We start from the raw sequence: 19,280 nt of genomic DNA, 5'->3' as shown, positions 1-19,280 counted from the left end.
GGAAAAGTCTTGGTTTTTAAGCAGAAACATAACAGATAAGCAGGCACAAGCACAAGTTGAGAGGCACACTCCATGGTACACAGGGATGGATGCCATCAAGACCATAAGCCTTGTTTTGTCCAAGGAAAGAAGCACTTTTCAGATGGTCTGAAAAGAGATTACAGGAAGAGGCATAGTTTAAGTAAAAGGAATTTCAAGGGGTGAAGGAATGTTGGGGTCATCCAAGGTGGAATTAAAGTAGAAACAGGAACCAAAGAATTGCTTTATCTACATTAAAGACAGATATAGTCCTGTCAGATTAGAAAAGTGAAGGAAAGGTAGAGCGACGGAAGTTGTTAGAGATGCTCTTAGCTAAAGACAAGAAAGATACATCAGTGGATGACAAGAAGAGGGTTATCACATGTGTATGTATATATATATATATATATATTCCTGGTAAATTATATGGGAGGGTATTGATTGAGAGGGTGAAGGCATGTACAGAGCATCAGATTGGGGAAGAGCAGTGCGGTTTCAGAAGTGGTAGAGGATGTGTGGATCAGGTGTTTGCTTTGAAGAATGTATGTGAGAAATACTTAGAAAAGCAAATGGATTTGTATGTAGCATTTATGGATCTGGAGAAGGCATATGATAGAGTTGATAGAGATGCTCTGTGGAAGGTATTAAGAATATATGGTGTGGGAGGCAAGTTGTTAGAAGCAGTGAAAAGTTTTTATCGAGGATGTAAGGCATGTGTACGTGTAGGAAGAGAGGAAAGTGATTGGTTCTCAGTGAATGTAGGTTTGCGGCAGGGGTGTGTGATGTCTCCATGGTTGTTTAATTTGTTTATGGATGGGGTTGTAAGGGAGGTAAATGCAAGAGTCCTGGAAAGAGGGGCAAGTATGAAGTCTGTTGGGGATGAGAGAGCTTGGGAAGTGAGTCAGTTGTTGTTCGCTGATGATACAGCGCTGGTGGCTGATTCATGTGAGAAACTGCAGAAGCTGGTGACTGAGTTTGGTAAAGTGTGTGGAAGAAGAAAGTTGAGAGTAAATGTGAATAAGAGCAAGGTTATTAGGTACAGTAGGGGTGAGGGTCAAGTCAATTGGGAGGTGAGTTTGAATGGAGAAAAACTGGAGGAAGTGAAGTGTTTTAGATATCTGGGAGTGGATCTGTCAGCGGATGGAACCATGGAAGCGGAAGTGGATCATAGGGTGGGGGAGGGGGCGAAAATTTTGGGAGCCTTGAAAAATGTGTGGAAGTCGAGAACATTATCTCGGAAAGCAAAAATGGGTATGTTTGAGGGAATAGTGGTTCCAACAATGTTGTATGGTTGCGAGGCGTGGGCTATGGATAGAGATGTGCGCAGGAGGATGGATGTGCTGGAAATGAGATGTTTGAGGACAATGTGTGGTGTGAGGTGGTTTGATCGAGTAAGTAACGTAAGGGTAAGAGAGATGTGTGGAAATAAAAAGAGCGTGGTTGAGAGAGCAGAAGAGGGTGTTTTGAAATGGTTTGGGCACATGGAGAGAATGAGTGAGGAGAGATTGACCAAGAGGATATATGTGTCGGAGGTGGAGGGAACGAGGAGAAGAGGGAGACCAAATTGGAGGTGGAAAGATGGAGTGAAAAAGATTTTGTGTGATCGGGGCCTGAACATGCAGGAGGGTGAAAGGAGGGCAAGAAATAGAGTGAATTGGAGTCATGTGGTATACAGGGGTTGACGTGCTGTCAGTGGATTGAAGCAAGGCATGTGAAGCGTCTGGGGTAAACCATGGAAAGCTGTGTAGGTATGTATATTTGCGTGTGTGGACGTGTGTATGTACATGTGTATGGGGGGGGGGGGGGTTGGGCCATTTCTTTCGTCTGTTTCCTTGCGCTACCTCGCAAACGCGGGAGACAGCGACAAAGTATAAAAAAAAAAAAAAAAAAAAAAAAAAATATATATATATATATATATATATATATATATATATGTGAGCAAATGTGCCTTTCTTTGTCTGTTTCCTGATGCTACCTTACTAAAAATTATATTAAGAAGAGAATGTGTCATAGTGAAAAAGGGATGAAAAGTGAGTTATAGTGTGTAAAGTTGATTCATTAGCAAAGGAGTGAAGAGTTAAAAGTTCAAAGATCATTAATGGAGGTGAAAGACAGGACACCACTGTTGACAAGATAAGTGGGAGAAGTCAGTCTAACAACTGCTTCTGCAATGGATCGACCAAAGAGGAAACTGTGCATTAAGAAACAAGTAAAAAAAAAAAAAGGAAAAAGACAGAAAGCAAAGAACTGGGCCACAACCTTTCAGGTGGTTTGGAGATGCTGAGAGCTTTGACTAAAGTTTCCCCAAAATCTCTGAAAGGAGGACCAAAGATGAGTTACATAAGCCACCAATAGATCTTTTCCTACAAAACCTATGTTGATGATCAATAAGAAATGAGAATTCCAAAAGTTTGAGAAAGTTAGCATTTCGAAGACTATGGATACAGCAGAAGTAAAACCAGTTGACTGATAGTTGGAAGGGTTAAAATGCTCTCCTTTCTTAGGGATGGGTTGCACTAAGTCAAGCTTCTAAGAGGGAAAAGTCAAGATATTTATACATACAAAAAGAGGAGTGCAGGGATCAAAGCTAGCTCAGATGCATACTTGCTCCAGGCTAGAGGATATGCCAACTGGCCTATACACCTTGCCCACTTGAATCTGGAAAAGTACTTGTAAGACCTTGCACAAAGAAAATATAGGTGAAGATATAGGTTCAGTGGTAAGAGTGGGGAAAGAGGGCAAGACAAAGAAACACAGAAAGTATAATTAGAGTAAAATAAGGTGGCTATAGATTGACCAGGTCGGGAGAAAGATGCTGAGCTACTAAAGTTGAAGTTGTTGCAGATGCTTTTGGTTTAAGACCATAAAAATTTATTGATCTTAGGAGGAAAATACACACTTTCAATTTATGAATATGTGCTCGACTCTGAAGAACAGCTTTGAGGTGATTCCAAGCAGATTTGGGTTCAGGGAAGAGGGCATCAGAGTAGGAGTAATCAAACACTGACTTGGGGAGAAAGATCTGGGAGAAGGGATGTAAAACTCTCCCAGCAAAGATACCTTCATAAAAGTGGCATAGGCAGTAGGAATTGGGGTTAGGGGTTGGAGTGTCAAGTTTTTCTTCTTTTTTTAAACCAGGAATGGTTGAGGATGTCTGTAAGTGCTTGGTTGCTACTGGACCAATATGTTTCATGTTGAGGTTTGATAAATTGTCATGGTTGGTCTTTGTTTTTTATTGAAATGTTGAGTGTCAGCACTTGTCACACAGGTGATTTTGTATAAGTTTGTCATGATTATGCTATAGTATATGTTTGGTTTATTGTGTTTTGAGGAGTGGTTCCTGGTTACTGTATGTTTGTCTTGGTTCAGGCTAGATGTGCTTCATGCAATGGCTGGGAAGGCGTGGCTGTAAATTTTCTAAATTTCTAACAAGTTAATTTTGTGGATTATCTTGATATGGATTGAGTGCAAGTTCACCATTTTCTTTTTCAATAATTATGCATGTGGTGTTGTTCAGGGTTTGGATTTAATCTATGGCCTGATGAGATGGGTCACCATGAGTAAACCTCTCTCCATAACACATAAATAGAAATCACATCAACAAACTGCCTCTTAACATTTCTCCTCATCCACCCCCCCAACAGCATAGCTTTATTTGCTTGATTATTTCATGTAGCCATCAGTTCACCGTGATTTGATAATGACAGATCTTTGTGAAATCATGAAAATTCAAGCCAGATTTGTTGAACTGTAATGGGTATTGAAAAACATTTCAAGAGGTCAAGTGAAATGCAGGGTATTAAAAAATTTTTTACTTAAATTACTGTTTATGTACAAGATCCCACTGAATGCTGACAGATACATTCATAAATTCATAATAAAAAAAAATCTACAATTCATACTATTTCTCCAATCCAATTAAATATTTCTTAAAAGCATATGTAGTCTTAAACAAGGAAAAGGAAGAGAAGTGCTTAGTTTGAAAACCAACAGAAAACTATGAAATACGATGGCATAGCAGAAAAACCTGGTATGACAATGACAGGTTGAATTATGTTCTAAATGGTGAAGAAAATTAAATATAACTGAGCATTACTGTCACTGTTAAGGTAAAAAAAAAAAATTATTAAGGGGTTACTTAAATCAAAACTTCAAATTTGTGCTAATGTAATAAATCTATTCTGAAATATATACCTCTACAATAAACAGATAAACAGCCAGACTAAATAATAAACTCACATTCAATAGTCTATTTATAAAAAGAATTTTCATACAAACCTTGTAAGAACAGAAAGACCACATGATTTTTTTCCTCACAGGGGCAACAGCACACAAAGCTGGAAATCTATATACAAAGTTATGGACCTTTACCATGTAACTTAGTTATCTCATATCACCAGCACTGAAAATAACCACCACTTTAAGGGTCAGCTCTGGCAGTACTTCAGCGTTGGGCTACCTCAGACATTGAAAAAACATCTATCTGGAAAATCCTCGCACACAGAGCTGAAATATCTAAAAACATACAAGACAAAAAGACCACCTTTAAAATGACTTCCTTGTCAGTTGGTGGCAAGTTTAAAAAAAGGCTTCTAAAATGCCTTTCTTGTGAGTTGGTGGTATGCATAAACAAATTTCTCAGCAAATGGTGTTGTTCCCTTGCCATGGTGGGTTAGATAACCACTAAAAGAAAAAAAAAAAAGAAAAAAAGTACCCACTACAAATGAGCCTTCCATTGTTATATGGAAGGCTGTAAAGCACTCGATCAGATTGTTTAGATAAATGACACTGTGTGCAGTGTCTTGAGAGTGATAAGCATCAAATTTAACTTGCAAGGGTACACGAGATGTAGTATCTGTCCAAGAGGTGAAAAGCCATGACCAAAATCCAAAGCCAAACATATACAATTAAGTTTTCATACATTCTAAAATGTATGAAGCAAATCATATAGTAAAAAATGCCACAGCTGTCTTGTACAAAGATGAAAGTGATGCATTCTACACCAATGTATGTACATACATTGTGATGGCCACAGTATTTTTGATACATACCCTGAGGCACATTTGGCTGATCTGTTTTCTAGGCACAACAATAACAAAGGAAAAAAAAAAAGACATATGACAGCAAAATCTGAATTCTGAAAAGTTTGCTTCAAATAAAAGATGAGGGGCAAAGACAAACGCTTATCACAATCTTCCATTTTCCAGCCATGCCCACACACTATGTAACTCCTCATATAATGAAAGGTTGAATCAAGGCTAGGTGGTACAGCTCTCATTCAACATCCTCTTCTGTCACTTTTGACCCACCAGCTGCCTGAAGTATGCTCTGTTGAGAAAAAAATTAAGTAACAATAACAAAGGTGTACTGCTAAGTATATCATGATTACCCAAACCATCAAACAACAGTGATCCAGTGCAGCAATTGGTTCCAAATGATTTTAACGATACAGGGCAATCAACTCTTACAAAGAAAAATTTAGTGCATCTTAGTACAATAAAATGATCATCCTATATTTTCAATTAACTACAAGGTATCTATCAATAACAGCCATGTTAGAGAAAAAAAATACAATCACCAGTGGGCAATGGCAAGAGTAATGAGAATGAATACACAAAATAAGAAATGTTCCATTTACCCATAACTCTTATAATCATTAAAACCCATGTTTTGAATACTCTCCTTATTCACAACCTACTTCTACACTAATCTCTACATCATCACTGCCATGACTTTTCTACTCTACATGACTTCAATAATCCAATGAATTCATGAGGCTCCATACTTTCAATTCTCTTTAAGTCTTAAATACTCCCTTAAATTCATTAATCCTAAAACTTCCTCACTGCTTTTTAGACTTTACGGACCCTAAATATTCACTGCTCACCATACTTTCACAATTCATCATTGATCCCTTGGCTTCACTATTCTCATGATTTCAGTATCCCAAATGAGTGTACTACTGAACTCTCAGAGCCCTGTTACCCTTACAGCTTCCAAACTTCCCAGTGATGCCTTGCAAGATGACCTCATTATTCCCACACCTTTCCTATTCCATGATTTCACTGCTATTTGGTCAACTATTAAGCTACTTAAAGAACTTTAAAACAGTTGTGAATGATAACTCCTGTGATTCCATTACACCTTTATGACTTCACTAATCCCTGAAGCAGGGGGGTAGCAATGCTATTTCCTGTGTGGTGGGGTAGACAGGAATGGATGAAGGCAAGCAAATATGAATATGTACATGCATATATATGTATATGTCTATGCATGTGTATGTACATGTATGTATATGTTGATACATATATGCATGTATATGGGCACGTATGGGCATTTATGAATATTATTTATTTATGTTTAGTTTCCTTTGTCGCTGTCTCCCGCATTAGCGAGGTAGTGCAAGGAAACAGACGAAAGAAAGGCCCAACCCACCCACATACACATGTATATACATACACGTCCACACACGCAAACATACATACCTATACATCTCAACGTATACATATATATATACACACACAGACATATACATATACACACATGTACATAATTCATAATTTCAAACCATTCACCATTGGCCCCCTTCTCTGTTCCTTCCTTTGGAAAATTAAAAAAAAAAACAAGAGGGAAGGATTTCCAGCCCCCCGCTCCCTCCCCTCTTAGTCACCTTCTACGACATGCAGGGAATAATTCATAATGTCTGCCTTTATTCATTCCCACCCCACATGAAATAACAACCCCCTCCCCCCGCATGTGCACAAGGTAGCGCTAGGAAAAGACAACAAAGGCCACATTCGTTCACACTTAGTCTCTAGCTGTCATGTGATAATGCACCAAAACCACAGCTCCCTTTCCACATCCAGGCCCCACACAAACTTTCCATGGTTTACCCCAGATGCTTCACATCTCTGGTTCAATCCATTGACAGCACGTCGACCCTGGTATACCACATCGTTCCAATTCACTCTATTTCTTGCACGCCTTTCACCCTTCTGCATGTTCAGGCCCCGATCACACAAAATCTTTTTCACTCCATCTTTCCACTTCCAATTTGGTCTCCCACTTTTCCTCATTCCCTCCACCTCTCACACATATATCCTCTTGGTCAATCTCTCCTCATTCATTCTCTCCATGTGCCCAAACCATTTCAAAACACCCTCTTATACTCTCTCAACACCACTCTTTTTATTACCACACATCTCTCTTACCCTATTATTACTTACTCGATCAAACCACCTAACATCACATATTGTCCTCAAACATCTCATTTCCAGCATATCCACCCTCCTCCGCACAACTCTATCTATAGCCCACACCTCACAACCATATAACATTGTTGGAACCACTATTCCTTCAAACATACCCATTTTTGCTTTCCGAGATAATGTTCTCGACTTCCATACATTCTTCAATGCTCCCAGAACCTTCACCCCCTCCCCTACCCTATGCTTCACTTCTGCTTCCATGGTTCCATCAGCTGCCAAATCCACTCCCAGATATCTAAAACACTTCACTTACTCCAGTTTTTCTCCATTCAAACTTACTTCCCAATTGACTTGACCCTCAACCCTACTGTACCTAATAACCTTGCTCTTATTCACATTTACTCTCAGCTTTCTCTTTCACACACTTTACCAAATTCATTCACCAGCTTCTGCAGTTTCTCACATGAATCAGCCACCAGCGCTGTATCATCAGCAAACAATAATTGAACACTTCCCAAGCTCTCTCATCCACAACAGACTGCATACTTGCCCCTCTCACCAAAACTCTTGCATTCACCTCCCTAACAACCCCATCCATAAACAAATTAAACAACCATGGAGACATCACACACCCCTCCCGCAAAGCAACACTCACTGAGAACCAATCACTTTCCTCTCTTCCTACATGTACACATGCCTTACATCCTCAATAAAACCTTTTTACTGCTTCTAACAACTTGCCTCCCACACCATATATTCTTAATACCTTACACAGAGCATCTCTATCAACTCTATCATATGCCTTCTCCAGATCCATAAATGCTACATACAAATCCATTTGCTTTTCTAAGTATTTCTCACATACATTCTTCAAAGCAAACACCTGATCCACACATCCTCTACCACTTCTGAAACCACACTGCTCTTCCCCAATCTGATGCTCTGTACATGCCTTCACCTTCTCAATCAATACCCTCCCATATAATTTCCCAAGAATACTCAACAAACTTATACCTCTGTAATTTGAGCACTCACTTTTATCCTCTTTGCCTTTGTACAATGGCACTATGCAAGCACTCCGCCAATCCTCAGGCACCTTACCATGAGTCATATATACATTAAATAACCTTACTAACCAGTCAACAATACAGTCATCCCCTTTCTTTATAAATTCCACTACAATACCATACAAACCCACTGCCTTGCCGGCTTTCATCTTCCGCAAAGCTTTTACTACCTCTTCTCTATTCACCAAATCATTCTCCCTAACCCTCTCACTTTGCACACCACCTCAACCAAAACACCCTATATCTGCCACTCTATCATCAAACACATTCAACAAACCTTCAAAATACTCACTCCATCTTCTCACATCACCACTACTGTTATCACCTCCCCATTTACCCCCTTCACTTAAGTTCCCATTTGTTCCCTTATCTTAAGCACTTCATTTACCTCCTTCCAAAACATCTTTTTATTCTCCCTAAAATTTAATGATATTCTCTCACCCCAACTCTCATTTGCCCTCTTTTTCACTTTTTTTTCTCACCTTTTTCTTATATGTGTATATGAGTGGATGGGCCATTCTTTGTCTGTTTCCTGGCACTACCTCGCTGATGTGGGAGGCGGTGATTAAGCATTATAAATAAAAAATATCTTCCCTACTCCCCATTACTTTCATGATTTCAGTAAAATGCTAAAAACCTTAATTTTTGCCAGACTTCTACAATTTCACTAAACCCACAATTAACATACTATAACCTATTTTCTTATTTCCTTTGTTATTATGGCATCTGTGCTCATCTCAGCAAACCCAGACTAATAATTAAACCATAATATTTATTGGAAAGGATGGATAATGTAGGCTAATGTTGTACTGTATACTTTTAAAGTAATATGAAAAACAAGGCTTAAATATTTATAGAGAGGGGTAACAAGTACTGATGTAACAAACGCTTCAATATATCACAATTTCCAATGTTCTGGACCACTCAATATACTAAAAAGTCAACTAAAATGATGAACTACTATACTTAAGAGTAATCCTGCAATTCAACAGAATTTACGTGTATTTCAAAATAAAAAAATTTTCATGGTAACTTTGGGTTGATAACATTCAATTGAATAAAGCCACAAGAGAGAGCTGGTCCTAACCTCGCCAACTGCTGGTAGCTTATGAACGAGAAGCTGGAAGACCTGCGGGGGTAGGGTCTGCTGGAGGACCTGCAGCAGCTGCTGTGGCTGTCCACACACTGCCACGGCACGACTTAGGTGTTCCACACCAGACTCAATTTCTCCCTGCGCCAGAAGTTCTTCACCAGCCTGTAACAAAAAAGAAAAAAAAATCACATTTTCTTGACATTTATTTATCTATGTACATATACATCTACAGATACAATATGTAGTGTTACTGGACTGCCTGATTGAGGTTACACTGTAAATGAAAAGTACCTTTGGCAAAGCCATACCATTGTTAGCTTATAAAAGAGCAAAATCCCACCAAAGAACTTCTCAGTTCAAACAAGTCTGTCCTTTCCTGACTAGTGAATCTGGAACAACCTTAGAGCTGCTGGAGCCCATGGAAAAGTAGTTCTGAGATAACTCTAGAACCCTTTCTGAATGAGGTTTTATGGTAATCAATTATGAAATAATAATAATAATAATAATAAATGATATATCCTATCTTATCATTTCCTTTGTTGATAAAAGCATTTATCTATTCGATTATACTTTGTCGCTATCTCCTGCATTAGCAAGGTAGCACAAGGAAACAGATGAAAGAATAGCCTAACCCAACCACATGCACATGTATATACACATACGCCTACACATGCATAAATACATACCTATACATTTCAACATATACATACATATATATACACAGACATATAGATACATACACATGTACATATTCATACTTGCTGCTTTCATCCATTCCCGTCACCTCCCTGCGACACATGAAATGTCACCCCCTCCCCCTGCATGTGTGTGTGGTAGCCCTAGGAAAAGACAACAAAGGCCACATTCGTTAACACTCAGTCTCTAGCTGTAATGTGTAATGCACTGAAACCACAGCTCCCTTTCCACATCTAGGCCCCATAAAACTTTCCATGGTTTACCCAAGATGCTTCGCATGCCCTGGTTCAATCCATTGACAGCCACATCGACCCCGGTGTACCACATTGTTCCAATTCAACCTATTCTTTGCAAGCCTTTCACTCTTCTCTATGTTCAGGCCCCGATCGCTCAAAATCTCTTTCATTCCATCCTTCCACCTCCAATTTGGTCTTCCACTTCTAGTTCCCTCCACCTCTGACATATATCCTCTTTGTCAATCTTTCCTCACTCATTCCTTCCATTTGACCAAACCACTTCAATATACCCTCTTCTGCTCTCTCAACCACACTTTTTATTACCACAAATCTCTCTTACCCTTTCATTACTTACTCGGTAAAACCACCTCACACCACATATTGTCCTCAAACATCTCATTTCCAACACATCCACCCTCCTCTGCACAACCCTATCTATAGCCTATGCCTCGCAACCATATAACACTGTTGGAACTACTATTCCTTCAAACATACCCATTTTTGCTCTCCAAGATAACATTCTTGCCTTCGACACATTCTTCAAAGCTCCCAGAACCTTCACCACCCCCCCCACCCTGTGACACTTCCGCTTCCAAGGTTCCATCCAGCTGCTAAATCCACTCACAGATTTCTAAAACACTTCACTTCCTCCAGTTTTTCTCCAGTCAAACCTACCTCCCAATTGACTTGGCCCCCAACCTTACTGAACCTAATAACCTTGCTCTTATTCACATTTACTCTCAGCTTTCTTCTTTCACACACTTTACCAAACTCAGTCACCAGCTTCTGCAGTTTCTCACCCAAATCTGCCACCAGCACTGTATCATTAGTGAACAACTGACTCGCTTCCCAAGCCCTCTCATCCAGAACTGACTGCATACTTGCCCCTCTCTCCAAAACTCTTGCATTCACCTCCCTAACAACCCCATCCATAAACAAATTAAACAACCATGGAGACATCATGCACCCATGCTGCAAATAGACATTCACTGGGAACCAATAACTTTCCTCTCTTCCCACTCGTACACATGCCTTACATCCTTGACATAAACTTTTCACTACTTCTAGCAACTTACCTCCCACACCATATACTCAATACTTTCCACACAGCACCTCTATCAACTCTATCATATGCCTTCTCCAGATCCATAAATGCTACATACAAATCCATTTGTTTTTCCATGTATTTCTCACATACATTCTTTAAAGCAAACACCTGATCCACACATCCTCTACCACCTCTGAAATCACACTGCACTTCCCCAATCTGATGCTCTGTACATGCCTTTACCCTCTCACTTAATACCCTCCCATATAATTTCCCAGGAATACTTAACAAACTTATACCTCTGTAATTTGAACACTCACCTTTATCCCCTTTGCCTTTGTACAATGGCACTATGCATGCATTCCACTAACCCTCCGGCACTTCACCATGAACCATACATACATTGATAAAATTATGGTAAAAATATTACAATTAATATGTGATAAGTGGGGTCAGTTCTGACTTAAGCCAACCTCTTTTGCTTACCTCATAACTATGATTTCCTCTATATACAGTATGTAATTCCAACTGTCATGCTATTGGAAAAATAAAGCTGCCAAAGCAAAATAAGTTTTCTATTAATCCTGCTTATCTAAAATCTATCTACTAAAGATCTTAACTTTCCATTATCAATTGAGCATTTTGTAGAAGTCCTGAAATAATCTTATATGCCTAAAGAAAAAAAAAGTTCTATTAATCACATCAGCACTGGAATTAAAATCCCATTACCATGCATGTTTCTCCAAGTAATAAAAACAAATACTAAAATGAGAATCAGTCACTTAAAATCATGCCATAATCCAATGTTTTATCAAGACACTCATTAATAACAATTACCTGAAACTTCCTCTTGACCTCCTCCCACTTCCTCTTATACATTTCACTATCTATCTATATCTCTGATACCCAAACCCTTAGGGAACTCCTTCAAGAAGGTGGCTACAGGAAAAGTCTTCATAACAGGCAAACTCCAGTGCCACTTAGCCTTTTTGTGCCTAACCCTAAACAGGTCACAGACAGACGGCAACTCTAGTGCAGTACATTTCACAATCTCTTAACTCCTTCCCTTGTGGCAGCACATATACAACTCACTTTTCTCTTTCACTAAAAGCTTTCATCCGACATCCCACTACTTACTACCCTTTCTCACATGCCAACAACCAACATTCTCCATGTTATATACTTGATTTTGCACATGTCAGCAATGCTTCCCTAAATACCTCCTATTCCTCACCCACTCACCCTTGTTTTGTTTACTCTCACCTTTTGCCACTCCTCCAAATCTCTTTTGATATTATCTCACACAAGCTTTTTGCCAAGTTTACTTCCACCACACTCTTCCCTTCAAAATCATTTCTAACTTTCACCCTCACCTCTACCAAGAAACAAACAAGAAATCAAACTAGTTACCCCTCATGACATCTACATCTAAGAATCTCTCGTTAGCAAGAAAATCACTGAAACATTATCTAGTTGCAAAATATCACTTAAAACATTTTCTAGTAAAGACCACCCATAATGTAGTTATGAATGCTCTCTTTTTAAACCAGGTATTCCAGTCATTTTTCAGCACAATTCCACAAACTGTTCACTATTTTCACTCACAGCACTAAGTAAACTATGCCCTCAAATTACACCTTCAAATGCCACTTCACCAACTTTTGCATTCAAATCACCTATCCCTAATCCTTGGTCCAACACAATGAAGTTGTTGAGGTACACATCCATCTCTCTTCCTGACTTCTCTGAAGCATAAGCACTAACAATCACCCACCTCTCACAATCCATTTTCATTCACAGCATCCTAGGGCTCACTTGCTTACACTTTTTCACACCCTCTCCTTTATCCATGCCTTTACACTATCAGTCTTTACCTTAAGAACATTCCTGTATCATTCATCCCCTACACCCTTGAGCTTACTTTCACTTAAGAGCCAGAACATCCAGAGCCCTCTCCCTAACATAATACTCATCTCTACCTTCATTACACTCTGGATACATCCACAACATTTACACACCCAAGCCTTGGATCGGGTTGTACTCTCTCTCCCTGAATCCCAGAAAATGAATTAAAAAGATTTAGGTACTCTGCTTCTAACCCTGAGTCACAATTCATGACATGAGGAATCCAGGGGCAGAATTCTTCCTCCCTTATCCACACAGTGTGGGGGAAGGGGCAAAGGTTCTACGAGCGATGAAGAATGTGTGGAAAGAGAAAATGTTATCTCAGAGAGCAAAAATGGGTATGTTTGAAGGAATAGTAAATCCACAACATTATATGGTTGTGAGGAATAGGCTACAGATAGGGTTGTATGGAGGAGGGTGGTGTTGGAAATGAAACGTTTGAGGACAATATGTGGTGTGAGGTGGTTCAATAAAGTAATGATAGGGTAAGAGAGATGTATGGAAATATAAAATGTGGTTGAAAGAGCTGAAGAGGGTGTGTTGACATTGAGGATACATGTGTCAGAGGAGGCAGGAGCAAGGAGAGGCAGAAGACCAAACTGGAAGTGGAAGGATGGAAAGAAAAAGATTTTGAGTGATTGGGGCCTGAACATACAGGAGGGTAAGAGGCGTGCAAGGAATAGAGTCAATTGGAACAATGGCATACACCAGGGTCGCCATGCTATTAACAGACTAAACTAGGGCATGTGAAACGTATGGGGTAAACCATGGAAAGTGATAAAAGGTAATGATGAAGTGAGAGGGAAATGGAGTGAATATTTTGAAGGTTTGTTGAATGTGTTTGATGATAGAGTGGCAGATGTAAGGTGTTTAGGTCAGGGTGGTGTGCAAAGTGAGAGGGTCAGGGAGAATAGTTTGGTTAAAAGACAAGAGGTGGTGAGAGCCTTGTGGAAGATGAAATCTGCCATGGAAGTGACTTTGGAAGGTATTGCAGTTGAATCTACTAAGAAAGGTGACTGTTGTTGATTGGTTGGCAAAGGTATTCAATGTATGTATGGATCATGGTGAAGTGCATGAGGATTGGTGGAATGCAAGTATAGTGCCACTGTACAAAGGCAAAGGGGATAAAGGTGAGAGTTCAAACATCTTCCACACATTTGCACTACTTCCCTGTAAAAATCGTCCAAACACCCCTCTCTTCTCTTTCACTAACAATCTTACTTCTTCATCCCACCACTCACTGCCCTTTCTAATCTGCCCGCCTCTCACCTTTCTCATGCCACAAGCATCTTTTGCGCAAGCCATCACTGCTTCCCTAAACACATTCCATTCCTCCCCCACTCCCCTTACGTCACTTGCTCTTACCTTTTTCCATTCTACACTCAATCTCTCATGGTATTTCCTCACACAAGTCTCCTTTCAAAGATCACTTACTCTCACCACTCTCTTCACCCCAACCTTCTCTCTTATCTGAAAACTTTTACAAATCTTCACCTTCGCCTCCACAAGATAATGATCAGACATCCCTCCAGTTGCCCCTCTCAGCACATTAACATCCAAAAGTCTCTCTTTAATGTGCCTATCAATTAACACATAATCCAATAATGCTCTCTGGTCATCTCTCCTACTTACATACATATACTTATGTATCTCTCTCTTTCTAAACCAGGTAATCCTCATATATGCTCTACTAATATCTACTGCCACAAATATCTGGGGGAAGGTTATGGATGACTGAAGCCAGGATAGATGAGAATGATATTTAGTTTTGATTCTTTTATGGGTCACTTTTTCAAATCTGTATGATAATGACAGTGGTACACAGCAGTAGGGGGATAAGTAGGTGGTTTTGAGGGTTTTAATATTTATACCCTAATGACAAGTTTCTAGAAGTCAATGATGATTTTGTATAACCATGAGTGGTTGAAAATATCTGTAGGTGCTTGAGCTGCAAGTGGGGCAAAGAATTCTAAGTGAAACTTTCATATGTTGAAAGGGCATGTACTTTAAGGTTTTCCTGAGGGTTGTGGTTGGTTGGTGTTTTCATCAAATATGTTTAAATAGTATGTGGAAAGAATGCAAGACAGGGAGTTTACAAGGATGGTGTATAATTGTTAGATTAAAGAGGTTGGCAGAAGAAGAAAACCACTTGTGACATGGGGAAATAGAGTAAAGGAGTACTGGAGAGAGAAATATGATGGAAGAATGCATGGAATGGTGTGTACAAGTAATTTTGAATGACAGGGATGAGTGGAGACTCTTTGGCTATAGGCATTCCCAGAGGGAATGGGCATTATAGATATAGACAGATATGTATATAGTATCCTAAAACATTACAAAGCACACATACATCATTCTCTTAATACAATATAAAATATAAAATAAGGAAAATTGATATAAAAAACAACTCTGATAGTACACATCCTGTCAGATTGTAAGCCTGGAAATTTCTGAGCTGTCTGGTGGCCAGGAGGAGTAGGTTGATGACATCATACCTCGAGTTTTACTTGAGCTGACTTTTGAGATCCTCTACCCTCAGCAGCTTGGGCTGAGACCAAGCTGCTGAATTTGATTGCTGGTTGACCAAGCCGTTGGAAGCCATGGCCAGCAGGCCCACACAAACACCACAGCCAGGATGGTCTGGTACACTTTTTGTAAATATTTATCCAGTGCCAGTCTCAGATTGGATGAAGGTGGGCCTGAAAGAATTGAGCTACCACTACCATGGTTAGGTGGATGGCAATGGGTGAGAATGGCCAACACTTCCCCAACATATACACTGAAGGTTGGAGGACCCTAATCTTGCTGTTCCAAATGAATCACTCATGCTCACAGAACACACAACAGAAGAAAGATGTAAACTGTTTATTCATGAATTTGTTTACAGCAAACTCATCTTCAGCAAGGGAAACATGTTTTATGTTTCAGGATATCAAAATGGAATTCTTCATAAAATCAAAATTTAGAAATTCATCTGCCAATGACATACCTGAACCTGAGCAAGGAAGAACTTCTGAACAGCCTCCTGATCCTTGAGGTTGGGCCAGGTGACTGAACTACTCCCTCCACTACTCCCCTTTGTGGCTTTGCGACCTGAAAGCATATTACAACTTAGTAGCTGTTAATACTAAGAAAGAGTAATTGTCTAAATCATAAGTGCAATTCTTATGATGAAGTCTAAACATTTGCTGGAGCATTTCTTGTATTGATAAACACTCTAGACACAAAGAAAAGTCCAAATATAGAAACAGAAATAATAAGAAATAATAACTAATACTAAGACTGAATATTCTTTTCACAATTAACTTTATCAATCTATTGCACCTAAAATACAAAACTAAAGACTTTCATCGGTAAAAAAAAAAAAAATCAAAGGAAAAATTTCCTTTTCTTCCTCTTTTAAAGAAAGACAATCCTCATTCAGTCAGCAGTAGGTGGCAAGAATCCACCAACTAAGGAGGTGCTATTGCTTATATAATGGGAGGGTTAAAGACAGCAAACCTGCAACCAGCATGGTTGCTGTATTTTCTCATTTCATCTACACAGATGCTGGCATTCACTCCACTAACAAGACCTCTCCAACTCACACAGCACATGACTCTGCCCTCTTACTTATTATCTTTCCAAACATTTTATGTATCCACTCATAGAACTGCAACATCATAGTGTATCTCCAACACAGATTCAGAATTACGCCACTGTCTGAGGAGGGCTGAGTGGTTCCTTGGGCTCCCTTGACCACTAAAAAGTGATCATGTTCCCAGTTCACCTTTACAGACACAGTTCCTAAACCTAGGTCTTTCCTTGTTCATTTTTGGAACATTTGTGGACTTCAATCCAACATCCAGTCTGCTGAACAACATGTGTCTAATTTTTTAGCTGATCATCATCTCTTAAGGTCAACTATTCAGAGATGCCTCTCTGCACTATTACCTTTACCATATAAGGATGGTATTCATGCCTGTGGGTGAGCATGCCATGTGATTCTTGAGTCTCTAATCTCTGGAGGAATTTGACTGGAAATATCTTTAACAAGGTGCTTTTCCCACAACTTCATTATCATTAACCATTCATTTCATCAAATACTGATCTATTAATATCAGTTTCTACAGAAGGTAATATGACTGACATTACTCAAAAGGGGATAGAGGAGAAAGAGTACTTCCCACGTATTCCCTGTGTGTCGTAGAAGGCGACTAAAAGGGGAGAGAGCGGGGGGCTGGAAATCATCCCCTCTTTTTTTTTTTCTAATTTTCCAAAGAAGGAACAGAGAAGGGGGCAAGGTGAGGATATTCCCTCAAAGGCCCAGTCCTCTGTTCTTAAAGCTAACTCACTAATGCGGGAAATGGCGAGTAGTATGAAAGATCACATCAAAACTAATCTTCGGACATGGGTACTTATTTATTGTGATTACAGACATACCCGCTGAGCATGAAGCATCATGTTTTATGCAAAAATACAACAATATGATATGAAAAGTGTATTCAAGAAAATATGGGGTTCATTTAAATAAAAGGAAGTAACACACTTGAAAAAATTCAATAGCTATACCAATTAAAAATCTTACCTCATCTACCTTGCAATACAGTTATACCCAAATTTTCAGTACTTTGGTCAAGCTATAGTAGTCATGCTCACAAAAATGCACCAATCAATGCAGTGCTCAAAGTAAACTGAAACAATGCAATGCCCAGCATGAGGCAAATGTAATGGACGCACAATTCTACTATCATTTTGGCGACTACGTGAGGAGTGTATAGGTAGTGAGGATATTTCCCCTGATATACATGAACACTAACCCTTATTTAGAATCATTCAATAAAATATAATGCTCCAAAGATCATTTTGTAATCATTATTACTAATATAAAATACTTAGTCATTTCCCAAAGTTAGTTTTAATGAAGAGGTACACAAATAAATTACCAAGGATAATAATATGCAACTACAAATAAAACAAATCCTTCAACCTGTGCCACAGACTCTACAGGTGTCAACATCAAGGACCATCCCAACAGGAATGAGGCAACAGAGAGATGAAAGATGAAAGGCTTACTCCAAATAAAACATATAAGACCAACACCTTCCACCACTATTACTCTGGGACTGGTACAATGCACAGTTCTTAGAAAAAAGTAGTCTGGATGTTTTAGACAATTCAGTGTTTATACAACAATCTTTCGTCCATCGGATTATGTGGGAAGAAAGCTTCCATGGAACTTTTAAGTGTCTGACCTTAACATTCTTGGATAAGTGGAAGACACCAATGCTAACACACAACTTTCGAAAAATCAAATCATGGTGAGATGAGACATTTCTAGGTTGTCTGTAGAGTCATGGATGGCACCAAGCCAAAGTCAAGCACGTTACTAAAAAAAAAAAACATAAACTGTCACTGATTTGCACCACAAAGCAATAAGGGCGTTTATCACGGTTTCAAGTTATCTCTGTTGTGGTCACGTCTATTTATAAATAAATGAAGGTCATATCTCCAACAACAGCTTTCGCGTCACCAGGTGAAACTAAAGACTTATATGTACATATGAGATAATACACATTTATATAATGGAGTTGACATAACTAATTATAAGATGGGTATCTTCATCTGAAATACAGGTAAAATGAACAATTATCAACAAAGTCTCTTTCTAAAGAATAAGTATTTAACATAATCTCCTGAGTTTCATAACAGATTGAAAGTTAAGTAAAACTGCCCTCATATCTACCCTACCAAAAATGCTGAGGGTACTCACGTCGCTCACGAAGTTTCTTCTTAAAGTTTGGGTCACTGCGTCGCCTCTGGTCGAAATATATACAATATCCGAGGAAGAGCGCCCCGGCCACTCCAGCACAAATGCCTAACGTGCCCTTGGAAATCATGGTCATGCTATGACTGTATATTCTATGGGTTTCCCAGCGTGTCCGCCTCAGCAGACGCCAGCACAGACCAGCTTCACCAGTCGACCATAACAGATAAACAAAGTATAGAGGGCGCTGGCGGGATTACTGA

At 39.3% G+C, this 19,280-nt stretch overlaps 1 protein-coding gene across 1 annotated transcript; it reads right to left on the bottom strand.

Moving 5' to 3' along the window:
- Nucleotides 1-3,815: 3,815 nt before the first annotated feature.
- Nucleotides 3,816-19,239, bottom strand: LOC139751335 (mitochondrial import receptor subunit TOM20 homolog). Its single transcript, XM_071666690.1, has 4 exons — nt 19,024-19,239; nt 16,261-16,364; nt 9,381-9,548; nt 3,816-5,346 (listed from the first exon to the last, which is right to left on the bottom strand). The coding sequence occupies exons 1-4, from the start codon at nt 19,154-19,156 to the stop codon at nt 5,293-5,295; spliced, it is 459 nt and encodes a 152-aa protein (XP_071522791.1). The 5' UTR covers nt 19,157-19,239; the 3' UTR covers nt 3,816-5,292.
- Between the last annotated feature and the right edge of the window lie 41 nt (nt 19,240-19,280).

The sequence above is a fragment of the Panulirus ornatus genome, chromosome 11 (genome assembly GCF_036320965.1).
Source record: "Panulirus ornatus isolate Po-2019 chromosome 11, ASM3632096v1, whole genome shotgun sequence".
NCBI lineage: Eukaryota > Metazoa > Arthropoda > Malacostraca > Decapoda > Palinuridae > Panulirus > Panulirus ornatus.
The sequence above is the reverse complement of the archived record's forward strand: the minus strand, read 5'-3'. Positions and strand labels throughout refer to the sequence as shown.

Bases quoted from the DNA above. Each gene is read 5' to 3' on its own strand.
- LOC139751335 (XM_071666690.1), bottom strand. From the start codon at position 19,156: ATGACCATGATTTCCAAGGGCACGTTAGGCATTTGTGCTGGAGTGGCC. The intron at 16,365-19,023 runs GTGAGTACCCTC...ATATGCTTTCAG, and splicing joins GAAGAAACTTCGTGAGCGAC to GTCGCAAAGCCACAAAGGGG. The intron at 9,549-16,260 runs GTATGTCATTGG...TTTTTGTTACAG, and splicing joins TCTTCCTTGCTCAGGTTCAG to GCTGGTGAAGAACTTCTGGC.